The 20847-nt window shown below is 39.3% G+C and overlaps 1 protein-coding gene across 8 annotated transcripts in view; it reads right to left on the bottom strand.

The window, feature by feature from the left end:
• Nucleotides 1-20847, bottom strand: part of DPF3 (double PHD fingers 3) — a 190092-nt gene that overhangs the window by 60885 nt on the left and 108360 nt on the right. For 6 of the 8 annotated variants that reach the window (XM_090141082.1, XM_031593615.2, XM_031593611.2 and 3 more), the window contains 4 exons: nucleotides 9985-10112; nucleotides 6927-7022; nucleotides 5872-5910; nucleotides 2246-2324 (listed from right to left, as the gene is read on the bottom strand). In XM_090141082.1, coding sequence (XP_089997208.1) covers nucleotides 2246-2324; nucleotides 5872-5910; nucleotides 6927-7022; nucleotides 9985-10112 — 342 coding nt within the window. The remainder of the gene's footprint in view (nucleotides 1-2245; nucleotides 2325-5871; nucleotides 5911-6926; nucleotides 7023-9984; nucleotides 10113-20847) is intronic. The other 2 variants (XM_031593612.2, XM_031593614.2) reach the window with 1 other exon arrangement.

Below are 20847 nucleotides of genomic sequence, written 5' to 3'. Positions count from 1 at the left end.
TGTTAGCAGCTTTGAATGACCAGATATTTCATTCTGAACTTCTGATACAGTAAATATTCAGTAAAATTAACTGAAGTTTAATTCCACAAAGCAAGCAAACAATTAAACAGAGGTTCCACCTTTTCTTAAGAACATCAGATGACATAAAATTTGAGAGCTTTGAAAAGATCACTCAGTATAGAGATTCCAAATTTCCAGTCAGCTTTAATACTGGGATATGTATTTATTTTTGTGTATTGCTGAATGCTTCTTCCAACAACAGTAGGCCACTTCAGAAATACTACTGCTGTCTTACACACAAAGGGCACTGTTAGCTGGATGCAGTTCTTGATGGCACTGCAATTGCAACAGTTCTGCTGGACAATCAGGTAAGGGTTCTGCTAATACATAACCCTATTCTCAGCTATCTACAGTGGAAAATGAAGTATTTACTGTGTAAAATCTGGATTCTGGAATTCCTTATGACTCACCCTCTGACTACATGTTTCTTAAAAATGAAAAGTATCAGCCAAACGAAATAGGAAAGTTTAAACTTCCAAAACCAAAGAGGAAATTTACGCTTCAAAATGTAAGCCAAGGCAAAATTCCGTCAGTACAATGATGTACCAAAACAGAGACTTCAGCTCAGATTTCAGCCACTTTTGGAATCTTAGATTTTTATCTACTTAGTGCAAATCACTACTACGCACGTCATGAGTTCTCTCCAAAAGCAGAACAAGATCAGACAGTAAAGAGACATTACGCTTGGAACAACTGCACTATTGACAAGTGTCCTTGGATTTAGAGGGATTTTCCAGAAAGGTGGTGAAAATGGTTCTGTGTATACCAGGAGAAGAAAGCTGTGGAAATCAACGAGATACAGAGTGGCCTCCTAGACAATCCTTTGGAGACAGACTGTAGTTCATCCAACAAACAAGAGCAGCTATTTAACTACAGTAGAAATCTCCCATTCCTTCAAACTGTAAAGAGCTCTTCCTCTTCAGTTCAGAAACTTCCATTTATGTGAAAGTCTCTCCACTTCTACTCATTCCCAGTAGCGCTAAGAATATTCACCTTGCTGAAGCAATATACCCAACATGTTCATCACTGCACTATGCAGTCACTCAGTCTCACTATGAAAGATTATTTGACCATATGGAATATAGGTTTCATTTACAATGCCTGTTCATGTTTCTTCATGTTTTTAAAATAAGCAGAAAATACTCAGAGACTGACATAGTAGTGGTTAGTCTTTTAAGGTCAGTATCACTGCAAGGTAGTTAAACAGCGGAGATAGGGGTGTTCTAATTTTTCTCAAAACCTTCAATCACTTTTAGGTCAAAAAAGTTAAGACTTCCTGTTATTCTCCTACTTCTATTAATTTTTGTTATGTTGCTGTTGCTTTGTATGATAGAACACACTAGTACAAATTTTTTACTGCACGTACACTCTTAGCAGGTCTTAAGATGAGAAATCTTGAAAGCACATGGTTAAGGCAAGTGCCCCTCCCAGACATGACATAGTGAAGCAAAAAAGAATGTAACAAAAAGAAAGGCATTGAGGACCAGATAATAATAAAAAAATATTGTGTACCAAATATTGGGCTCCTTCTTCATATATAGGACTCCAGTATATTTTTAAGTTTGGGCAATGCCTTAATTCACCTACAGTCCCACTGAAAGATGTCAAACAGCATGGTTACATTCAAAGGGAATATGTATCAAAACAGAGCATTCTAATTGTGTTTCTTTCTTAGGAGGGCTCAACTCCTGATGATGCCACTGGAGTCCTTTCTAAATAAGGGATGAAAATAAGACCTTCAAAATGTAGCCCAGTGAGATTTCCAAAGGACTGAAGGGAATCACCAAGTATGTAAAGTGATATAAGGGTGAGATACCTTTGTCAGAGATTTTTGAGTTATGCTTTTGTTTGTAACTACCTGGAACAGAGAAAGAAATAGAGGGTGAATCTTACACAGGGGGAAGGAAAAAAGCCTAGAAGTCAGAAAAAGAGAAGGAGAAAGAGAAAGAAAATAGAAGAGATGATTTATTACAGCACAAAGGGAAGTGGATTCTTGCTGAGGACTTTATTTCCTTTGTGCAAAAAAACAAAAAAACCCACACTAAGAGCAGCAGCAGTAGCTGGTGGCAAACATGCAAGTCAGAGAGCAGCAGAATACTTTGATAGAAAAGAAAAGATGAACCCAGAGTGCACCGAGCTGGCAGGACCAGGCTGGAAGCGGAGTCACTGTCTAGGTGCTACTTACTGTCACAAACATAGGGTTTGTCATGATCATCCTGGGAGGCAGCATCATTTCGTCTCCTGCCACCTCCAGATCCCCGAGCCTGCAAGAAGAAGAGGAATGTTAACATTATTCTCCTGCCCCTCAATTCTCCTGGTGCCCCTCACCCTCCTATGAAAAATGTGCAGCAAAAACTAAACAAACCCTCAGCTTCCGTAAAGGTTTATCAACGGTGGGTTTGACCCTTCAACTCCTAAGATATGCACTATGTTAATAGACCTTGTAATGCAGCAGAGATCATCTCCACAGATAACCCCAACTGTTCATCCTTAGCAGTAGGTCACTGTCAGAACATATTCAGATAAGCATCATTACGTTTCTATTTTTTAAAAAGTTCAAATAGCTTTCTTACTGAATATGAATTTATGAATAAATGAACTGGTGGTAAAGGATAAACATAACTTTCAAACTAACCAGAAAACAGGCCTCAAATAAAGCAGAGGTAAAATTACCTCCTTTAATATTTTCAGAGGTGGTGAGGAGTTGCTTTGTTTGGTTTCCTAGCTAAAAAGCACTGTTTCAAAAGGGCCTTCTAACTGGGACAAAGATACTGTGGCTAACTATAAAATTGAGTCAGTTAGTGGGAAAGATTAGGTAATATGGCTACCTGCAAGAGCAAAGAACTGGAATTACCCAGAAAGGTCTCTTTGCAGTTCTGTGTTCCTAAAACACAGCCAGTTGACAGCCTTGGAAACTGAAAACCTCTGTTTCTCCACAGCACACACTGCTCTGTCCTGAGCTCTAGGGTTAAGAATGGAATCCAGCATCAAAGCCACTTGTTCCTAACCCTTCTCAGCTGAGATGCCAACAAGGGGACAGTTCATATCTGTTCAATGGGAATAGTTTTGATGTGCAACTGGAAACTGAGACAAGCCCTTAATCGTTTAATGTTAATGTACTGTCTGCGGATAACAATAATTTAAGACTTGATCTTTGTGTGAAGAAGTGATCTGCAGGTGGATGGCTAGGTAGCCCTTTGGAAATACTGTCAGCCATTCTGTTCCTGGTTAAAAGCAACAAAATGGTTTTTGCTGCTCCTCTTATTAAATTGTTGATGTGTCTCATCCTAGACAAGGCCAGCTGATTCAAATCCTTCAAGCTTTTGCATGTGAAAACAAGAAAGCTTCATCAAGTAAAGCCAGAGAAGACGTAGAAATCCTGAGAATATTAGTTCCCTAGATACTAAGCAGTCATGTCCCTCTTCTATGGATTTGGGACTGACCTTGCACTATTTGAGAAGCACAAAGGAAGTTTTACAGTAGCCTTACCACAGTCTATCGAAACAGGGATTTAGAAAAACTTCACGTTATTTCCTTGGGATTTCTCAGGTCTCTTTACACAGTCCTGAAGGAAAAACACGGATTCGCAGGTCTCTGGATAGGGTATGTACTATTAGACATGACAAGTATAGCTCTGCCTTCTGCAAGGAACTGTGTGCAGATCAACACACGTGCAAAGTGAGATTTGAAAAGGTGAACTGAAAAGCAGTTTTGCCCTGGAAAAGGACTCAAACAACAATTGTTTGGTGGAAGCTACTTCATTGACCATATCACATTAAAAATCAGTTTACTAGCCTACAGTATTTTTCTCTTTGACTGTCAGCTCTGTAAATCCCCCCTGGGCTACGAAATCAATCCAAGGCAAGTTTCTTTCTTCAATCACTACTGCAAAACGTGCTGCAAGCTGAATTTAGGTGTCTGACAGCTCCTGTACAACCCTCAGCTCATCAGAGAGTCTTCACAGACACAACTGATTGTCTCTTAATAAATATTTCTTTTGGCACCTGGATTAGGATCCAATTTCCCTATCCTACCAGGCTGCACTGGCTTTTCAGAGCTGTGAATAAACTGTAAAGTCTTTTCTGTTGTTGTTATTAGTCAGTAGTTTTGATTCTATACGCTGAGAATAGGTCTGTTGAGTAAAGACATTTCATTTTTACATTGACACCTTTCAGAACAGGATGACAATTTAAGGTTTGTTGCTCAGAGTTTCACTAGTCCTGCAGCCAGCCATTCCCCTTCAAACAGTTCTCCACAGAAATGTATGGGTACAGCATTCATGTCATGACCGCACATCAGGTGTACTTTTTCATGCACTGAACACATTGGGAGATTTTTCAAGTCAATGACTTTCACTGGGAACTTGGTTCCTAAACACATTCAGTGTCTTTGAAAAAGTCTAGGGGATATTAAGCTGAGGAGCTTGCAGTCTCTAAAGGTGCAGTTGCATTCCTCTCCTGTCTCCTAGCAAAATGTCCTTCCTAGCTCCTACAACATTTTGCTTGTCTATCATAAAAAGCTCCTTCTCTAAATCCATTCCTTCAGCCTTTAGCGTCCTTCCTAACAGTCCTATGATGTCAGGGCCAGTTTTGAGGGGGTAGCAAACTTAACAGCTGCACCAGAGGCTCTCAACGGAGTGCCACGTGCTTGCTGTCAGCATTCTGGTCTGTTGAATTCAGTCACCCATGATTGCCTTCATTTTTCTGACAGGACAGAGCACAAGCAATGACACATGTGAGGCCTGGGAGCCATGGCACAGCAGCCTTGAAGCAGTCCTCAAACAGCCAGAGAGGGTAGCCAGAGGGACAGAGGGAGGAATAAAGGATTAAAAATAAAATCATGCTGTAGGAAAAGGAAGGGCCAATGGAATGTCCAAAGCAGCAGATCTGCCACATTAACCCTTTATCAATGCTGCAGCCCTCACTCCTCTGAATTCCCAAAGGCCACAATCTGCAGGATCTAGTTTCCTACAGACATCCTTCCCCTCTTCTATTCTCTAAAAATGCCCTGACCTCCTCCCTTCCCAGAAACAAAAGTGCTGCCCAAGTTTCATATCCCCTAATTTCAAATCCTCAGTCCCGATTCCCTACACTGGGTCAGGCTAACATTTGAAAAGGGTTGCTTGAAGAGCAACAAAATAGTCGTGAACAGATGTAATTCAGGCTTCAGTTCAGGCTTACCAGTTTTCAGCAGCTAGGAATCTGGTCCTAATTTTAAAATCCTAATTCATACCACATTTTACTTTGGCTATTGATGCCATCAAATAAAAACAAAAATTGCTCAAAGTATTTGGCACTCTTCAAACTTCTCTTTTTTGCACCAAGTGAAGCCAGGGCACTAGCAGAGCAGGAGTTAGCTAGCAACAGAAAAGAAAGGAGATTCTGCTGTTCCTGTTCTTAATAGGGGGCCAGTTCCAGGGCAGAAATAAGTTGTAAATATATGCTTTAAAATGAATAGGACACCTACTCTCCAACTCCTTTCTCTACTGCAGGAGAAAGAAAGGAACAGATATCCTCAATCAGTTTCCTGAACAGGGGAGTAGAACTTTGCACATAACAACTTCAGGACTGTGTTTGTGTAGGCCTGAAATATATGCATACAGTTAACTCCCTTCTCTTGAATAGGCTTTTATAGCTGTTTGCTCCCCTTCACTTACCCTAATCCGCATGCACAATTTATGTGAGAGCAGCTTATTAGAAAATACTTGTTAGCCTCGAATACTTGTTGATAGCTACAGTCAAGCTTGTGTGCGTGTATCAATTCTAACTCCTCATTTTGGTTACTGGTTCATACAAATTTTCTGAAACTTACATTTTTCTGGAAAATTTTTTTCCAGGTGGGGGTCTTTGGCTAAGAAAGAAAGAAAGAAAGAAACTGGTTCAGGTGATTTTGAGAATAAGGAAGGTGAAATATATACTTATCCAGTTAATAAAGTGCTTTGATCTTATATTAAAGAATTTAAGCTCCAAAATAAAGAGGAGCAGAAAACTGAAACAATACAACAACAGAAGAAACCAAAAGAGAGGGTTGATGCATAAGCACATTGTAAGCATTCAGTGTGGTTTCATGTCCCTCTCTTACTCAAAAGCTATTATATCCTGCTTATTTGGCCTAAAATGTGGCCCTTCTTGCTTGACTTCTGCAAACACATCAAAGGTACTTCTAGAGCTCCTGTGCCCCTGCAGCATCCACTGGAACCAAGGAGAGATGAAAATGCTTGAAACTTCTGAGAATTATGTTCATTTTTATTCAGATGCCTAGCTTCAGGGGCCACAATTAAAAATGCTGATTCCAAGTTTTAAAACATTAGCTTTATTACTTAACTGGCGCCCTGCTGAAATTGTGAAAAGATGTCTTAGGTAAGAGAAGGGACGCAGACTCCCCTAAGGATAATATTGCCCATTTTAAGCAAATGGAAGATTTGCCAAAGGGTTCAAGAGGGCCAAAATGTCAACCACAAAGCGCTACCTTGGAGAAAGCTTCAAAACATATGAATGCAGTTCAAGTTACTTTTATTAATAGTTTTTTGGTTGGTTTTTTTTTGCTGTCATGATTGAATGTATTATTTTTTTTGTAATTAGTAAGCGCTGTTTTAGAATAAGAGCATTGTAATAGCAGGATGTCACCATAATTATTATACATAAAAACTATAAATATGTTACCATAAATAATTCATCCCAAGTTTTTACTCTTAGTGTAGTCTCTTCACATTATAATTTGCAAAAAATAAAGTAAAAAAAAATATATCTGACTGTATCACTGAAAATTACCTACATGGATATACACTTTGCATATACAACACATGTTAAAAATATACACCAGAAAGCAGAAGCTTGCTTCCTTCCTTTCTATTTGATTGCACCTACCCGTCCTCTTGGCCTGTTCTTTCGTTTTGGAATATCTTCTTCCAAATCCTCTTCTTCATTCACTTCATCTGCGTTTTCATCATTTTCTAAAACCCTCTGTGGTTGAACAATAAATAGGAACAGTTAGAAGAAAAGATGACACGCACAAACAACTACTGCTCTTTACCTGTGAGACTGCAGGTTATTAAATTACACTTGATTAATGATATAATGCTAAATAAGATTCCAGAATCTCTATTTCTTTCTGCTAAAGCAAAATCTGCTTTTCCTTTCACCCTTAGATCTTCAAGGAGTTCTTATTAAAAACCGCCACTGGTATCAGTCAAGGAAGGAAAAAAGATCTCTAAAAAACAACACTGGCATCACTGAGCACTGATATCCCAAGACTACACGAGAAGAAGAGTGCTCAAATGCAGGCCCTCTCTGGGAAATTGTTTGCATGACTTTTCGAATTTGGTTTCTTGTGCCTTTGTTTTTCTCTAATGCTGAGAATGCACTTTAATGATATAAATCAGTTGTTGGGGATTTTTTTTCTTCTTAGAAGCAAAAACAGAGAAAATTCCTACATATATCCCGGCATCTTCAGTCAATCTAGAAAGCAACATCTTTCAGTTCTTACATTGTTGGCACAACTCTGAAATTTGGAGAAAGGGTTTTGCAACATGTGAATACTGAGGACGTGCAGACCTCACTGAAGCTGATGAGAACAATAGTTACTTCAATTAATTATTTAATAGGAATAATAATGAAAATTACAATAACAATTAATCATCTCACATAACAGTGTCAGGGAATTTCAACTTGACCTTTGGAAACATAAGCTCTACAGAATGAAAGCCAGGCCAAAACATGTATAAACTGGACACGGCACAGATGATGGCAAGATGAACCATCACAACACTAACGTGGAAAGCTGCTGCCTCTTCAACCTCTGAAATTCCAGTTGCAAATAAAGATAGGAGCTGGAGCTACTCTTGCCATTCATTATGTGGGTACTATGACACCATTCACCTAAACTACAATGTTTCCAGATTCAAATACGTGACTTTAAACTGATGGGATGGCTTTTATTTAACCTTTTACCATTTTTGTCACTTCCACATAATTTCTAGTTAACAGCTACTTGAGAGCCAACATACGGAGAACACGGAAGCACGTCACAGTGGCTTTGTTTTCTTCCTACACATCTCAAGCACTGAATTGTGAATTTGTGGGAAAGACTGTAAGAGAAACTTAAAGAAAAAGCCTGTGCGTGGAAGACCAGCTTTACAACTTCATACTTATTTTATCAGCTAAGTTATTATAGGACAGTGCCTTTTTTTAAATGACAAATAATTCTTTGAACACAGTAGAGGATTAACTCTTCATCTGGTTTCTTCTTTTACTTCTAAATCCCAGGAAGCTATTAATAAGATTAGACCATCATGAAATCTAACTTCCCATAATACTTGACTGCTAAACATTAGAAAGTGGAAGGGCTGAACAAGTTCCAGTTCTATATATATAAAATATTTCTTTAAAATTCATGCAATTACATATAACTTGGTCTTAGATAACTACAGCACTTGGAAAATGTTGTGCATGAAGAGACTAGTGCTATGTAAGAAAATATGCAAACTTACTGATACGAATCTGTATTTTCACTGTGCTTCATGTCTTAAATTATTTCAAAAATAAAAAAGACAAAACTGACTCTATATTGTATATAGGGCAAGAAGGAGCTAGCTTATACTAATAATACTATGCAGGCAAAGTTAAGAGGAATGCTACAAACCACTTTCTTCATTTTAAATTCCAGCATCAATTTAAGACATAGAGAGTAAGTAACCATGTGCAAATTTGACGACACTGCCAGGATAATCACTTGAATTCCCAGCAGAAAGAATTTAGCCTTTCTGATACATGGTCAGAAGGTTATTCTAAGTCTTCTCCAGCAAATGATAGAGACTCACATTCAATACTAATTTATGGCAAGACAAAATCCTCTACTCTGTTATGCACCAGCTGCACATAGGACGCTTCCTCTTTGATGGTGCTCCTTTATCTGTGTTACTGGGAGACCTAATTTTGCTGCCGTTACATGTTCAGTTGAACACTGGCAAATAGATCCATAGGACTGATCTCTACACAATATATATTTGAAGTCTGCACATTTCTGTTTTATTTGGCATGGGTCTGCCCACTCAAATTTTTACTAGTTTTAGGCATAGATGCAACATCTTGTATCTCAGCCAAAATGATAAAGATAGACATATTGCTAATGATTCTCCCTAAACATCACTAGAAGAGATTCAGAGCGCAATGGTGTTTTATCATCACCAAATATTTGCTGCTGTTCCCAAGGGAGAAGCCTGCTTTCCTAGCAATTTAAGATGTCTATGTGAAGGAAGAGATCCTTAAGAATCCTTTACATTAGCTGAATTCCTTCTGTGACAGACCAACAAATGTGTTTCTACTTTTTATACAGTTAAAGGATGAAATGGAATCTTGACAAATACTCCCACAAGTTTCCAATCATAATGCATGTAAAGAGGCAATATTTTTCATCACTAATAATAACTGAGATGATTAACATTAGATGTATTTAATTATTTATTTTGCTTAAATATTTCCAGAAGGATTCTCAGTACAACTGAAAACAGACAAAAGAACAGTATTTGTTTGTTTGTTTGTTTTTTAACAGTCAACTGCTGCAAATACAGCTTCAAACCCATGTTCAAACTCATTCTAAATCTGAGACACTAAAATTTGATTTATGGTTCGGACCCATCTCTACTTGTTCGTTCTGTATACAATTGTCTCCTACTGTTGTAAATTGCAACACATAAGCTGAGCAGAACACAGCCAAGTGACTGAGATATCTATAACAGAAGAAGAGAGTGAGATCCTCAGTTCATTTTGAGCATCACAGTGTAGCACAATGGTTTGATAACATTTTGACAGTAGAATGACACAACTATCAACAGATGAACTATTCTGCAACAGGACAAAATCTGCTATGCTTAGAGACAAATCATAAAAATTAGTACTACTGTCAGAGCACAAGCATCTCCTTTACCTGGATTTCTTGTATAGGGTCCTCCTCTTTAGTGTCCATCTTTTTCTCTATTCCCTCTCCACGCAGCAATGCTTCCAGTGTTGTACTTTCTGATGTGAAGCCATCTTTTTTGAGAGGCAGATCAACTTCTGAAAAACAAAAAACACCAGCTTCATGCATCTCCCCAGGCAGCTCACAAGTAGAGCCAACAAGAAGAAGACAAACAAACAAACCAGCTTGCTTCTATCTTGAAGGAGAGTCCTCCAGATCTCTAAGGATTCTCTTAAAGGATTTGTTTCTATCTTGCTGAAAATCTGCTATTTTTTTGAAATGCTGTGTTTGCTTACAGGACAAGAGGGCCAGACATAATACATCAAGAGGAAATAAAAGGAGGAAAAAAATTCTCTTCCCTAATGTAAACTCCCTATGTTTCAACTGAAGAACAAAACCAAGTCTTTCCAAGACACTGAAATAACAAATATGAAGATCTGATCTTTTGAAGTGGAGAAGTAGTTCCGTGCCATTTAGCATCTGGCAGAATTGAAATGGAACAGCTACAAGCAGCATTTTCTTACAGAAGGGTTTGTTCCCCACATGGGGAAGTGGAATATGTGGGGCTAATTCAAAAACAAACAAAACAACCAAATGGAATTTTTGCCTTGAATTTTCATTGAATATTGACTCCCATTTTTTACTAGATAGAATCTTCAGTTTGTTCTAAATGGGACTGTACAAAGAAGAACCACCAGCAAACAGTTACAAGCACAGAATCTAGCTCATGTAGCTGGATGATCCTCAGCCACGGCATTAAGAACTAACGGGTGGCTCAGGGGCAGGCCTGAGGCATGGGACTTCAAATGATAAAGATGGTTCATGAGGAAGCTTGATGCAACTTGCCATGCAAGTGAAGGTATAGAGCATGAATCCCCTTCGGAATTCTGTCACTAGATTATGAGACGGTGCAGCAGACAGGCAAATATAGCATGTTAATTTTAGCAAGATGTTAAAATACACCCAGGAAAGAATTACATTTTCCTTGCAGATCTTGGCCTCTACCCTACTTGCGTAGGTGTTCATTCAGAGCAGTCCTATGGCAGGAAGACATCCTGAATGTCTCTTTACCTGACAATGCCAAAGCATGGATTTCTCAAGTTCTCCCTCCCTTCTAAAATTAACTCCTTCCTCTTAGCCACTATATTTACCAAGCAATAATGTATAGAATTGATGCTTACAAAACAGCATCTGGTGTCCTGATTTCACAGTTCTGTTCACTTTTCATCTTATAGGACTGTATTGTGTTTCCTGATCTGCTTGAGGCTGGCCTGCCTTTCTATCACCACGAGTTGTAAACTCTGTAGGACATAAATTTATGTGTTTATAAAACTCCAAATCACTCCTGCAATCCAAATAATGAATGAACACTTCCACCTGAGACACTAAATTATAATCTGTTTCCTGGGGGCAATTGTGTCCCAGGAATATGCCTGCTCATTACGTAAAAACCTCTAATCCAGTAAACTACTCAGGGTCCCTCATCAGTGCTTCCAGAACATGCTTGCTCAAGTTTTCTGAAGTGAGAGAACACTGTTCAGCCAATAACCACAGAAAATCCAGCAAAAATTCCAGCAAAAGCTATTCTATTCATGGAGGGAGCGACTGAGTACAAACCATGCAGAAAATTCAAACCACTGGGATTTTCAGAGGAAACTCCCAGGACAGCCCACACAATGGGAGGGGATCAATAGAAATGACCCCCTCTCATCACGAGGAGGCCTATTTAATCAAGCCTCTGTTTTTAGCATGAAGCTCTGAACACCCTCCCTACTATGCCACCTTCTCCAACTTTTCCCTTATTTGGACTAGAGAAAAGACAAGTCAGTGGAGAATCATGAAGATCAAAATTCTCCTGCTACTTCCCTCTGGATGCTAAATCCAAACATTTCAATAGAAAGAAAGGACTTCAGGCTTGATTTACTTTGAACCTCAAGTCACTAAGGAACCTCCACAATCATCTCTGGCCATAGGCTAGGCTGGTTTCAAAGTTCTGCACTTAGGTGCAAAAAGGCACTTGTTTTGTATTGTGAACCTTCCAGGACTGCAAAATCCAATTGATAATCATATTTTCATCAAGTAAAGAAGCTTCAAGCAAGCTCAAGGGCAGCAGTAACAAACGTGTCTTCACTGTGACAAGCTATGCCTGTCTCTGATAAACCCAGAAAATAAACGCATTAGTAAAGGGAATGAGCAATAAAGAGAGGGGAGAAGTAAAACATTTATGAAAGTAAAATTACTTCCTATTAGTTCCAGAAATACTGAACATTCATGGGAAAAAAGTAGGCTTCAGGGTCAAAAAAGGGCAACTGCTTTTAAAAATGCATGTTTATTTAGTGTGGCTCTGCTACTTTCCAGCATTGTCACTCCAGGAAGATTTTCATCCAAAAGTCTCAGAGCATTTTCCAATTATTAAATTTAACATCCCATTGACAAGGTAGTGTAAGGTAATATTTTTATACCCAGTTTATTGATGAAGAGACTTGGTATCCAAGAACCAAGTAGCAAGGAGGAAATCTTGGGAAAAGAAACTCAGGACAGTTGCTTCCTACGTACCCATTGAGCTAACAGCTATTCAATTTCTTTTTATCTCCTTCTCTGCCAGTAGCTTCTACAGGCCATTTTCATTCCTAAGCAGCTCTAGAAAGTGGGAAATGGCAGACTGCCTTACCTGAAGTGTAAAGTTTACAGCTTAAGAACCTATGAAGGTCCACAGACATCTTTGTAATGAATTCTGTTTCTGTAATGAATTCAGTCTTTCCTGGAAGATGGCTAGTCTCTAAAGGGAGACAGTAATGAAGTCAGGAAAATATATTTCCAAAACATTTATTGAATCCTCAGAGATAAAAGTGTCCAAAAATCTAAAAGATGGTTCAGTTAACCTAGACAAATAGTTCAACACTATCTAATAGGTCTGACCTGAGGGATAAATGCAGTATCACTTCCAGTTATCCTACATCTAGCTCCTTTGGAAATACACAGAATAGCCCATCCTTTTCTGAATTTTGATGCACTTTTGTCTTCAATGCCTTCCTATGAGAGTGAGTTCAGCAACTGAACTACAGTTTGAAAGAAGGAGTATTTCACTTTATTTATTGTCTGTCCCTTTGTTCTTGCTATAAGATAGGGAAAAATAGAAGTTCCTGGCCAAACTTTTTTGCCATTTCTGTCCACTTCGCAGAATCACAGAAACATCAAGGTTGGAAAAGACCTACGAGATCATCCAGTCCAACCATCCACCTATCACCAATAGTTCTCACTAAATCATGTCCCTCAACATGTCCAAAGCATCCACTTCTTTCCTTTCAAAGACAGTCACAATCTTTTCTATTACCCTGTTGTGAGACTTTTTCTGTGCCTTTGTCATGTCAGAGCTTTCTGAACTTTCTCTCATTCTTCAAAAATCTCATCAAGATGGACCAATACCACATCTAACATATTCAGATGAAGCCACATCCTCTACTTAAACAAATGCATTGAACTGTTCTTTACAGTGTCCACAGCATTCTCTCCAAGGCAGTGTCCACTGCCTCAACAGTGTCCAGAGCTTCACAATAGGTAGAATTAGCAATCTTGTAACAGGGACAAGAACTTCCAGCAGGTGATACTTCGAATGCAAATTAAAATGTCCATCCCACTGCCCATTCACAAAGGACATTCTGATCCCCACTAAGAGGCCCTCACACACAATGCCTCCCCTGCCCACAATTGCTCCAGATAACTTTGTACTATGTGCAAATTTTTGTACCTAACTGCTCAATCTCTCTCTCCAAGTGTTTCATTTCTACATTACACAACACTGGAACAAAGACTAAACCTTGATGCACTGGTTGTTAGCTTTTTTCTTTTTCTTTTTTTTTTTGGTAAAATTCTTTGTTTCATATTTTATTCTAAAAGTTTTGATCCGAGACGATGCATTGTTTATTTTTGGAGAAGACCAAGGGTCTTCAGAAAGTCTAAGTAAATTGTCAACCTCCTTATCTCATAATCCTTTACATATCATGTGGAGAATTTTAAGAGTGGTGAGATATGATTTTCCTTTGGGAGGAAAAAAGTCAGTCAGAACCTCCTATATCATCATTTCCCAGGTGCTTCACTGCTTACACCTAATTACTGTTTCAATCAATTTCTCCAGTGTTCATGTAGAATTTATGGCTCTTTAAATTCTTGAATCACATCCAAATCCTGTTTAAATATAGGTAATAACATTTGCTGCTCACTAATTGTTCTAAATTCATTCTATTGTAACTCCTAGTTTTTATCACAAACTCTTTTTTCAGACATAGCACTTTCATAGAACATAATCTTTATAACAAGTAATAACTACTAGTAAAAGCCATATACCTAAAAGCTTACTCTTTTTTAATATAACAGTTTTAAGACAGTTTGTAGTTAAGTTCCCTTTTGATTAGTATTGCAAATGCAATAGCATCTGCTTAGTGTAGGAGATGCAGGGAATAGCATACATTGAAAGCCAGAACTAAGCAAAATAGAAGAGTAAATCAACAAAATTCATCAATGAAAACAAAAATGTCATTTAAAACTTCTCCTTGTTTAAATAAACCAAGGTATTATTGGTGTCACAGCTATATGTGCATATAGTACAATGCAAATATGCATGTCTACCGATAATTAAAATTTATGTTTCTTTTAACTTGGCAGAGTCCTTTCCACGGTGATTAAATTAACATAGTTATTTTTGCTTACCAGCCCAGTGCAACAACCTCTCTATTTATCAAGATCAATAGGCTGCAGTGGTAGAATCTGAGCAAGCACCCATGCCAGCATCATTCCAATATCTGTTTTCTATGGAGATGCCATGTCTAAAAGAATCACATTTCCACAAATCCTACGAAATGGTGGGCTTTTTCAAGTTTTGATTCACCAAAACAGCAGTACATGACTGTCTTTAAATGTGTTACATTTGGTTTAAGATGCATTAGAGCTAAGCAACTTTTCAGTGTCTCTTTGAAAAATAAATTAAAAACAATCATCCCTTTTTCTATACAGCATGTATTTGTTTTACAAAGGATCATTTCCATCTCCACAGTAGCAGCTGCCACCCAAGCCATCATCTCTGTGCACTCCTAAGCAGCTCCATTTCCAGTTCTAATTGGGAACAGAGATACTTATTGGGTGAGTTCCAGCATGATCTATCATGCCAGAGACAGCTACTATGCAAACCAAAGCAATCCGGCTTCCAAAAACCCTCTTAGACAAACACTGACTTTGCACATAGATTTTTCATATGTTTGTTTCTTGGTGCTGTTTTTTTGGAACACAAAATGTGCCAGAGGAAACAATATATTAGGAGTCCATGAAATGTTGTTTAAGATGGATAAATCCAAAGATATTACCTTAAGAACCACTGGCTCTTTAAAATCACATAGGTGGTCTAAAAAAACAGCTAATTCACAGCAAACAGAACTACTGCTGAGCAAATGCAGCCACTAAGCTCATTAAGAGGATGTGGCAGGATGTGTTTGAAAGTGCAGCGCAGTGGCTCAGCAAGCAATTAAATCCCATGACAGTTTAAAATGAGAATCTATCAGTGTCATAAGAGTGTGAAGCCTCAGCATCTCTGCTGTTCCCACCCCCAGCATTTTATTTATGATGGTGTAGTGGGAACATGGGAAGTCAAAAAGATTATAATGAAATATGCCATATAAAAACCAGATTAAGCCTGCTCTTCTTTTGGGAAATATGCAGAGAGAGAAGCTGTCTGTTAGCTGTCGAGTTTGCAAAAGATACCATCTTTTGGGATGGTGCTCTCTGCCAGCAGACAGAGTGCCCCAGGGGAAATGGTGGTGAAAAACCCAGACTAGCAGCATCCATCCATCCATCATATGTTCATCTCCACATCTCCAAGGCACAAATATAGCGTTAGAGTGCAAAGGGTGGGGGCAGGGAGGACAGAATCCCTTAAGAGAGAATGTGGAGACAATGCTTTACATTGAATAGCTGGATTTTGCAGCTTTTCTGTATGGGCACTACCAGACTGTCCTCAGCGTGTTTGCTTGCTTGCTTGTTACATTCATGGCCAGTACAGTGATTTGTTACTGTCCTTGGAATGGATGCTTTGAAAGCAGTGACCAGAACCAGGTACACATTAAAGATAGAGCTCTGCAAGCTTTGCCCTTAAGCATGCCTCTGCCAGCACAGCACAGTACTGATCTCCATTCCTCCTACAGATCTCCAAAACTCTACTTTCACTGCACCATTACCTGCTAGCAGATGCTCAATGCCAGTGCCTTTATGCCCTAATCCTGGTGTTTCACAATCCTTGCCATCTCAGCCTGTTCTCCCAGCATCACTGCACCCATCTGTAGCAAACTTTCCAGCGTCAGCTCTACACTTCCAGTTCTCTCCAACCACGACCCACAGGACCCCGAGCCACTCCAGCCTTTACTAAAACCAGACTGCTGCTGACACAGCTTCTCATGATGGGTCTCTAAAGCCAAACAAATGCCCATAGACACTTGCAAACATCAAATTTGCTTTATTTTTAATCCAAGACAGTTACAATACAGCCATGACTGGTCTAGAGATTTTAAGTCTGCTCCTTAAAATCCTTGGTCCTTTCAACTCTCCCTCCAACTCCACCTTCAAATCTCATGTGCGTTGTTGCAATCACAAGATAAACAGTGCCAGGGTGAGAATGAGAATCAGGTCAAGTAGAAAAATAAACATGTTTTAGAAGCAAGACCACTTCAAAACAAGTATCTGTTTTCTCATATATCAGTCATTTGGAGTGGAAACAATAGTTTGGAGGACTATCCTCCATTAAGTGAAAAATTCTCTTTAGGGGCAGAGCTCAGTACATCTCTGTACCCACATGGTGAAACATACTGAAACCATAGGATTCTATACTGCTTCAAAATGAATATTAACACTTGTTGTGAATTTTAGAGATTACTGTGATGTAACCTAGGGAACACTGGGAAAATGAAAAATCCACAGCACCTCTTATTTCAAAGCTGCTGCTCACAGGGTAAGGTTGGGGGACCGGGGCAGGGACAGAAAGAAAAGAGGTGGAAGAAGACAGAGGAAAATACGATATAGGGAGACCATACACTTTCTTCAGCCTCACCATAAATTGCAGAAAAATCAGAGGATAGCTTTGAATTTTAAAATCAGGATCCAATGGAAAAACTGTATCAATCCCCAGCTAAAATATGCCTCAGGGCACTTCAACACAACAGGAGGGAGAAATAAAACTGCAAAAAAGAGCAGAGGCCCTCAAACATAAGGTTAAATATTGTTTAGTTTAACCCATCATCAAAATGTGGACTTTACAAGCAGCTGTATTTCCTTGGCAGACTAGAATGCCTCTATAAAGTCTCACAATAAAATAAAAAACAGCCCTCTTGTTGGTTGTCTCTTAGAAGTTCTTTACAGATTTATTTCTCAGAAAACATATAAATCATTGTCACATTTAATATACTGTACCTGCTTTTCAAAGACTGCCAAATTATAATATCAGACTAAATGCTGGATCAAATAACTACCCTCAAGGTTCAACCCGTAAAAGAGTATCTCCTTTCGGTAACATTATTATAGCACTCACTTGTGTTCACAGTTGTTCTTGTGTTTGTGCTCTAGATAGGCTCAGACAAAGCCAGGACTTCAGCAGAATGAGAACAAGCAAACACTGTAGATAGTATCAAGTGACAGAGGCTGGATAACTGCTGCAATTTAGAGAAAGTTCCTGAGCATATAACCCATCCTACCAGGCTTTGCACCACCCTTACACAGCTTCTGGCCTCTTATGGAGTAACTGAACAACTTGGTCAACCTATCTGCAAGTAGCTGTATAGGTAGACTCAGAGGTAGATGGGTCTTTGGCCTTTTGACCTATCAGAAGAATCAGAACCTGTTCATTGTTCACTACCAAGAGAGCTACCAGTGACTCCCACAGCGTGTGCAGCCTGCAGGTACTAACAGCGAGTGGGCCTCTGCTGCAACCAACAGTACTATTTTGGTACGTGGCAGCACTGAATCTAGCCTCATACATAAACCATACATAAAAAAGCTATACCTTAACCTTGCTACAAATTCTGTGACATTTTGCATAGCGTCTCCTCTTCCTTATCAAGGATGGTGGAGAGGATACCTTTAGTAGCAGATAAATCTCTGTAATGCAGTTATCTCTCAACTGCAGTGCACATGCATCCCAATTAATTCAGACTGGGCCTAGCAGAGCCGGCATTAAGCCAGAGCTGATAAACCTGCCAAAGCCAATCTGAGTCCTGCAATATTCCTGGGAGCCTGCACTGCGATTTCTCCTACTTGGGATTGCAGGAGGTTATTTGCCTGAGTGCAGAGCTCAGCTCTACCTGAGTCCATATGCTCATGGGATGCTGCAGCTCAGTTAATGAGGCCCTTCTAAAGCCCAAAGTGCTAGGGAGCCGGCAGAGACACTCAAGAAGCTTGAAGGCATCAGCGTGGATGCAGCAGGGTTTATTAGTGCTGCTCAGCTAGACTACAAGTATCCTGGCCCTCGTACTGCATTTGTGCCAGCAGAGCTCGTTCAGCACCCACAGTTCACTAAGTGCCAAAACTGCATAAACACCACTGAAGAACAGAAAGGCTACAGCAAAGTGACCAATTATTTTAGCGAGGAATAGGAAACAACGATCTTAGACGATGCCCTTATGACAGCTGCTGTCCTCCTATGTGATCTCTAACAAACGTACCCTCTGTGTTACCATTATCTGTCAGGAGGAGACAGTTTTCATCTACCCTCTAGGATTTGGTAGACTTGTTTAATATTCACAGGCATTCAGACATTCAAATAAAATGCATCAAAAAGGCAAGGTGTTCTCCCAGGTTCTCACAAAACCAGGCTTAAACACATTTTTTCTAACCAAGAAAAACACTGAACTACTTCCACTCAGCGGCCAATTCATAGTTTCCAAAGAATGAGAACAGTATTTACTCATATGGTTAGATGCATCTGACAGATCAAGATATATAACTGAAAAATGTTACTATAAGAAGGAAGGCTTGCAATAGAAAAATAGCATGAGATTCTAGTAGGGATCCCTTCAGAAATGAAAAAGAACAAAGCAAATCATCTTCTGTGATGCTCAGATCTGTTGCCACAAAAAAGGCAAGGAATTCCAAGAGGCCTATAAAACGTTTAGACAAAAAGGTGAACTCTAGAATTAATAACAGAATGGTAAACAGGAAGATTAATGGCACCAGAGAAAATGCAGATGGTGAAGCCCAGCCTGCAGGCTCAGCAAGACTCTGAATAGGGAGGGGGAAAAGGCAAGGTGTAAACAAGGTGACCTTCAGAGCCACTGGAATGCCTGCCAAAAGGCCAGCCAGAGGGCATCCCGAGACACAAATGTGCCATCTGGGGTAGGCTGTCTCATGACAGCATGAACAAGATTTGTCTTTTTCAAAAATTGCAGGCAGGCAAAATGAGTAGCAGCAGAAAATCTGACCATTCGTTTGAAAGGAGTACAATTAAATTCACAAGTTAGAAAACGATGCCATTTGATTTGCAAAGAAAATAAGAAAGGCTGTGGGATTTCTCCGAATATCCCCACTCACAAAGGTCTTGTGCCCACTTATAAAGCCTACACAAGCAAGGACTGGGGGAGAGAAACTGGTTTTCACTAAATAAATGTCTTTCTTGAGAGTTCATGCTTCTCATTTAGAATTAAAAAAAAAAAAAAAAGGAAAAAAAGGAAAAAAACAACAAACTGCAAAGCAGTCCTTAAAACCCAGGATGGTATAAATTTTCCCCATCTTGGCATAAGCCTGTTCACTCCAGATGGCATATTTGGGTCAGAAGCAGGTAAAGACTCCTCAGACACATCTTTGTGTCCAATATCTGCTTTTACAGAGTTCCCTTGCTTGCTCTTAGTGCTTCATTGGGCCTTGAATCTCCTAATAAGCTTTGAGCACGCCTGGAAGATCTCAATTCTTTGCCTACAATAAAAGTAGGAGAGAGAAATCTACAACAACAGTTCTGCAGGGGAGCTGGGCTCTTTCAGACCTGATGCTTAAATCATTGAGATTAGTGAGGAAAATTAGAAGTAAATGTAATCACACATTTATTAAATACGTCAATCATACACCACACTGGATAGTGCTAACAGGAGTGATGCTATCTCCAAATCAGTTCTATAAAGCAAGCTAAATACATTCTGTTATGATATCCAGAGGCAGGAATTTTAGGGGAAAACAGAGTATGCAACCATGTTACAGCCCACCATAGGAAAAAACAAACAAACAAACAGACCTTAGCTCTGGGAATCCAGCACAGGCAGTGAATTCAAGGACCTCTTTCTTTTCAGACTGGTTCAAAGTAGATCACAGCTAAGCATTTCAGGAAAAAGTGGCCCATCTGAGTTCAGTACTAGAGTCAGTTGATTCAATGCTAAGTTTATAAGCAGACATATCTGAATGTTTTTGATTATGACAGGTCGCCTATCAACTGCAATGAAGATATTGTCATGACCTCTAGTTTCACAGCATGAACTACAGGTGCTGGATGAGCTTAGGCAGCTTGTGCAAAACTTACGCAGCCCCAGCACTGCTGTATCAGGCAGACTAGGCTCAAGTGAACTAGCGTTTGCTGACATAAGCTGCCAGCACGGCTGTTGGGCATATACTATGGTACATACTGTTTTCCAAATAGCCCCATAATGCGGCTCTTCCAATTGCTTTTTGAACAGAACAGGAGCGAAGAGATGAAACACACATCTGAAAACGCTAAAGGGCATTGAAGGAAGGAATCAGGAAGGGCAAGGGAAGAAAATAAGATGGAGGAAAGCTATTGTGTTCCTTGTCCTTGCCTACTGCAACTAAGCTATGGCA

Source organism: Phasianus colchicus, chromosome 5 (assembly GCF_987193195.1).
Source record: "Phasianus colchicus chromosome 5, bPhaCol1.hap1.1, whole genome shotgun sequence".
Classification (NCBI taxonomy): domain Eukaryota; kingdom Metazoa; phylum Chordata; class Aves; order Galliformes; family Phasianidae; genus Phasianus; species Phasianus colchicus.
This window is presented reverse-complemented; position numbering and strand designations above follow the sequence as displayed.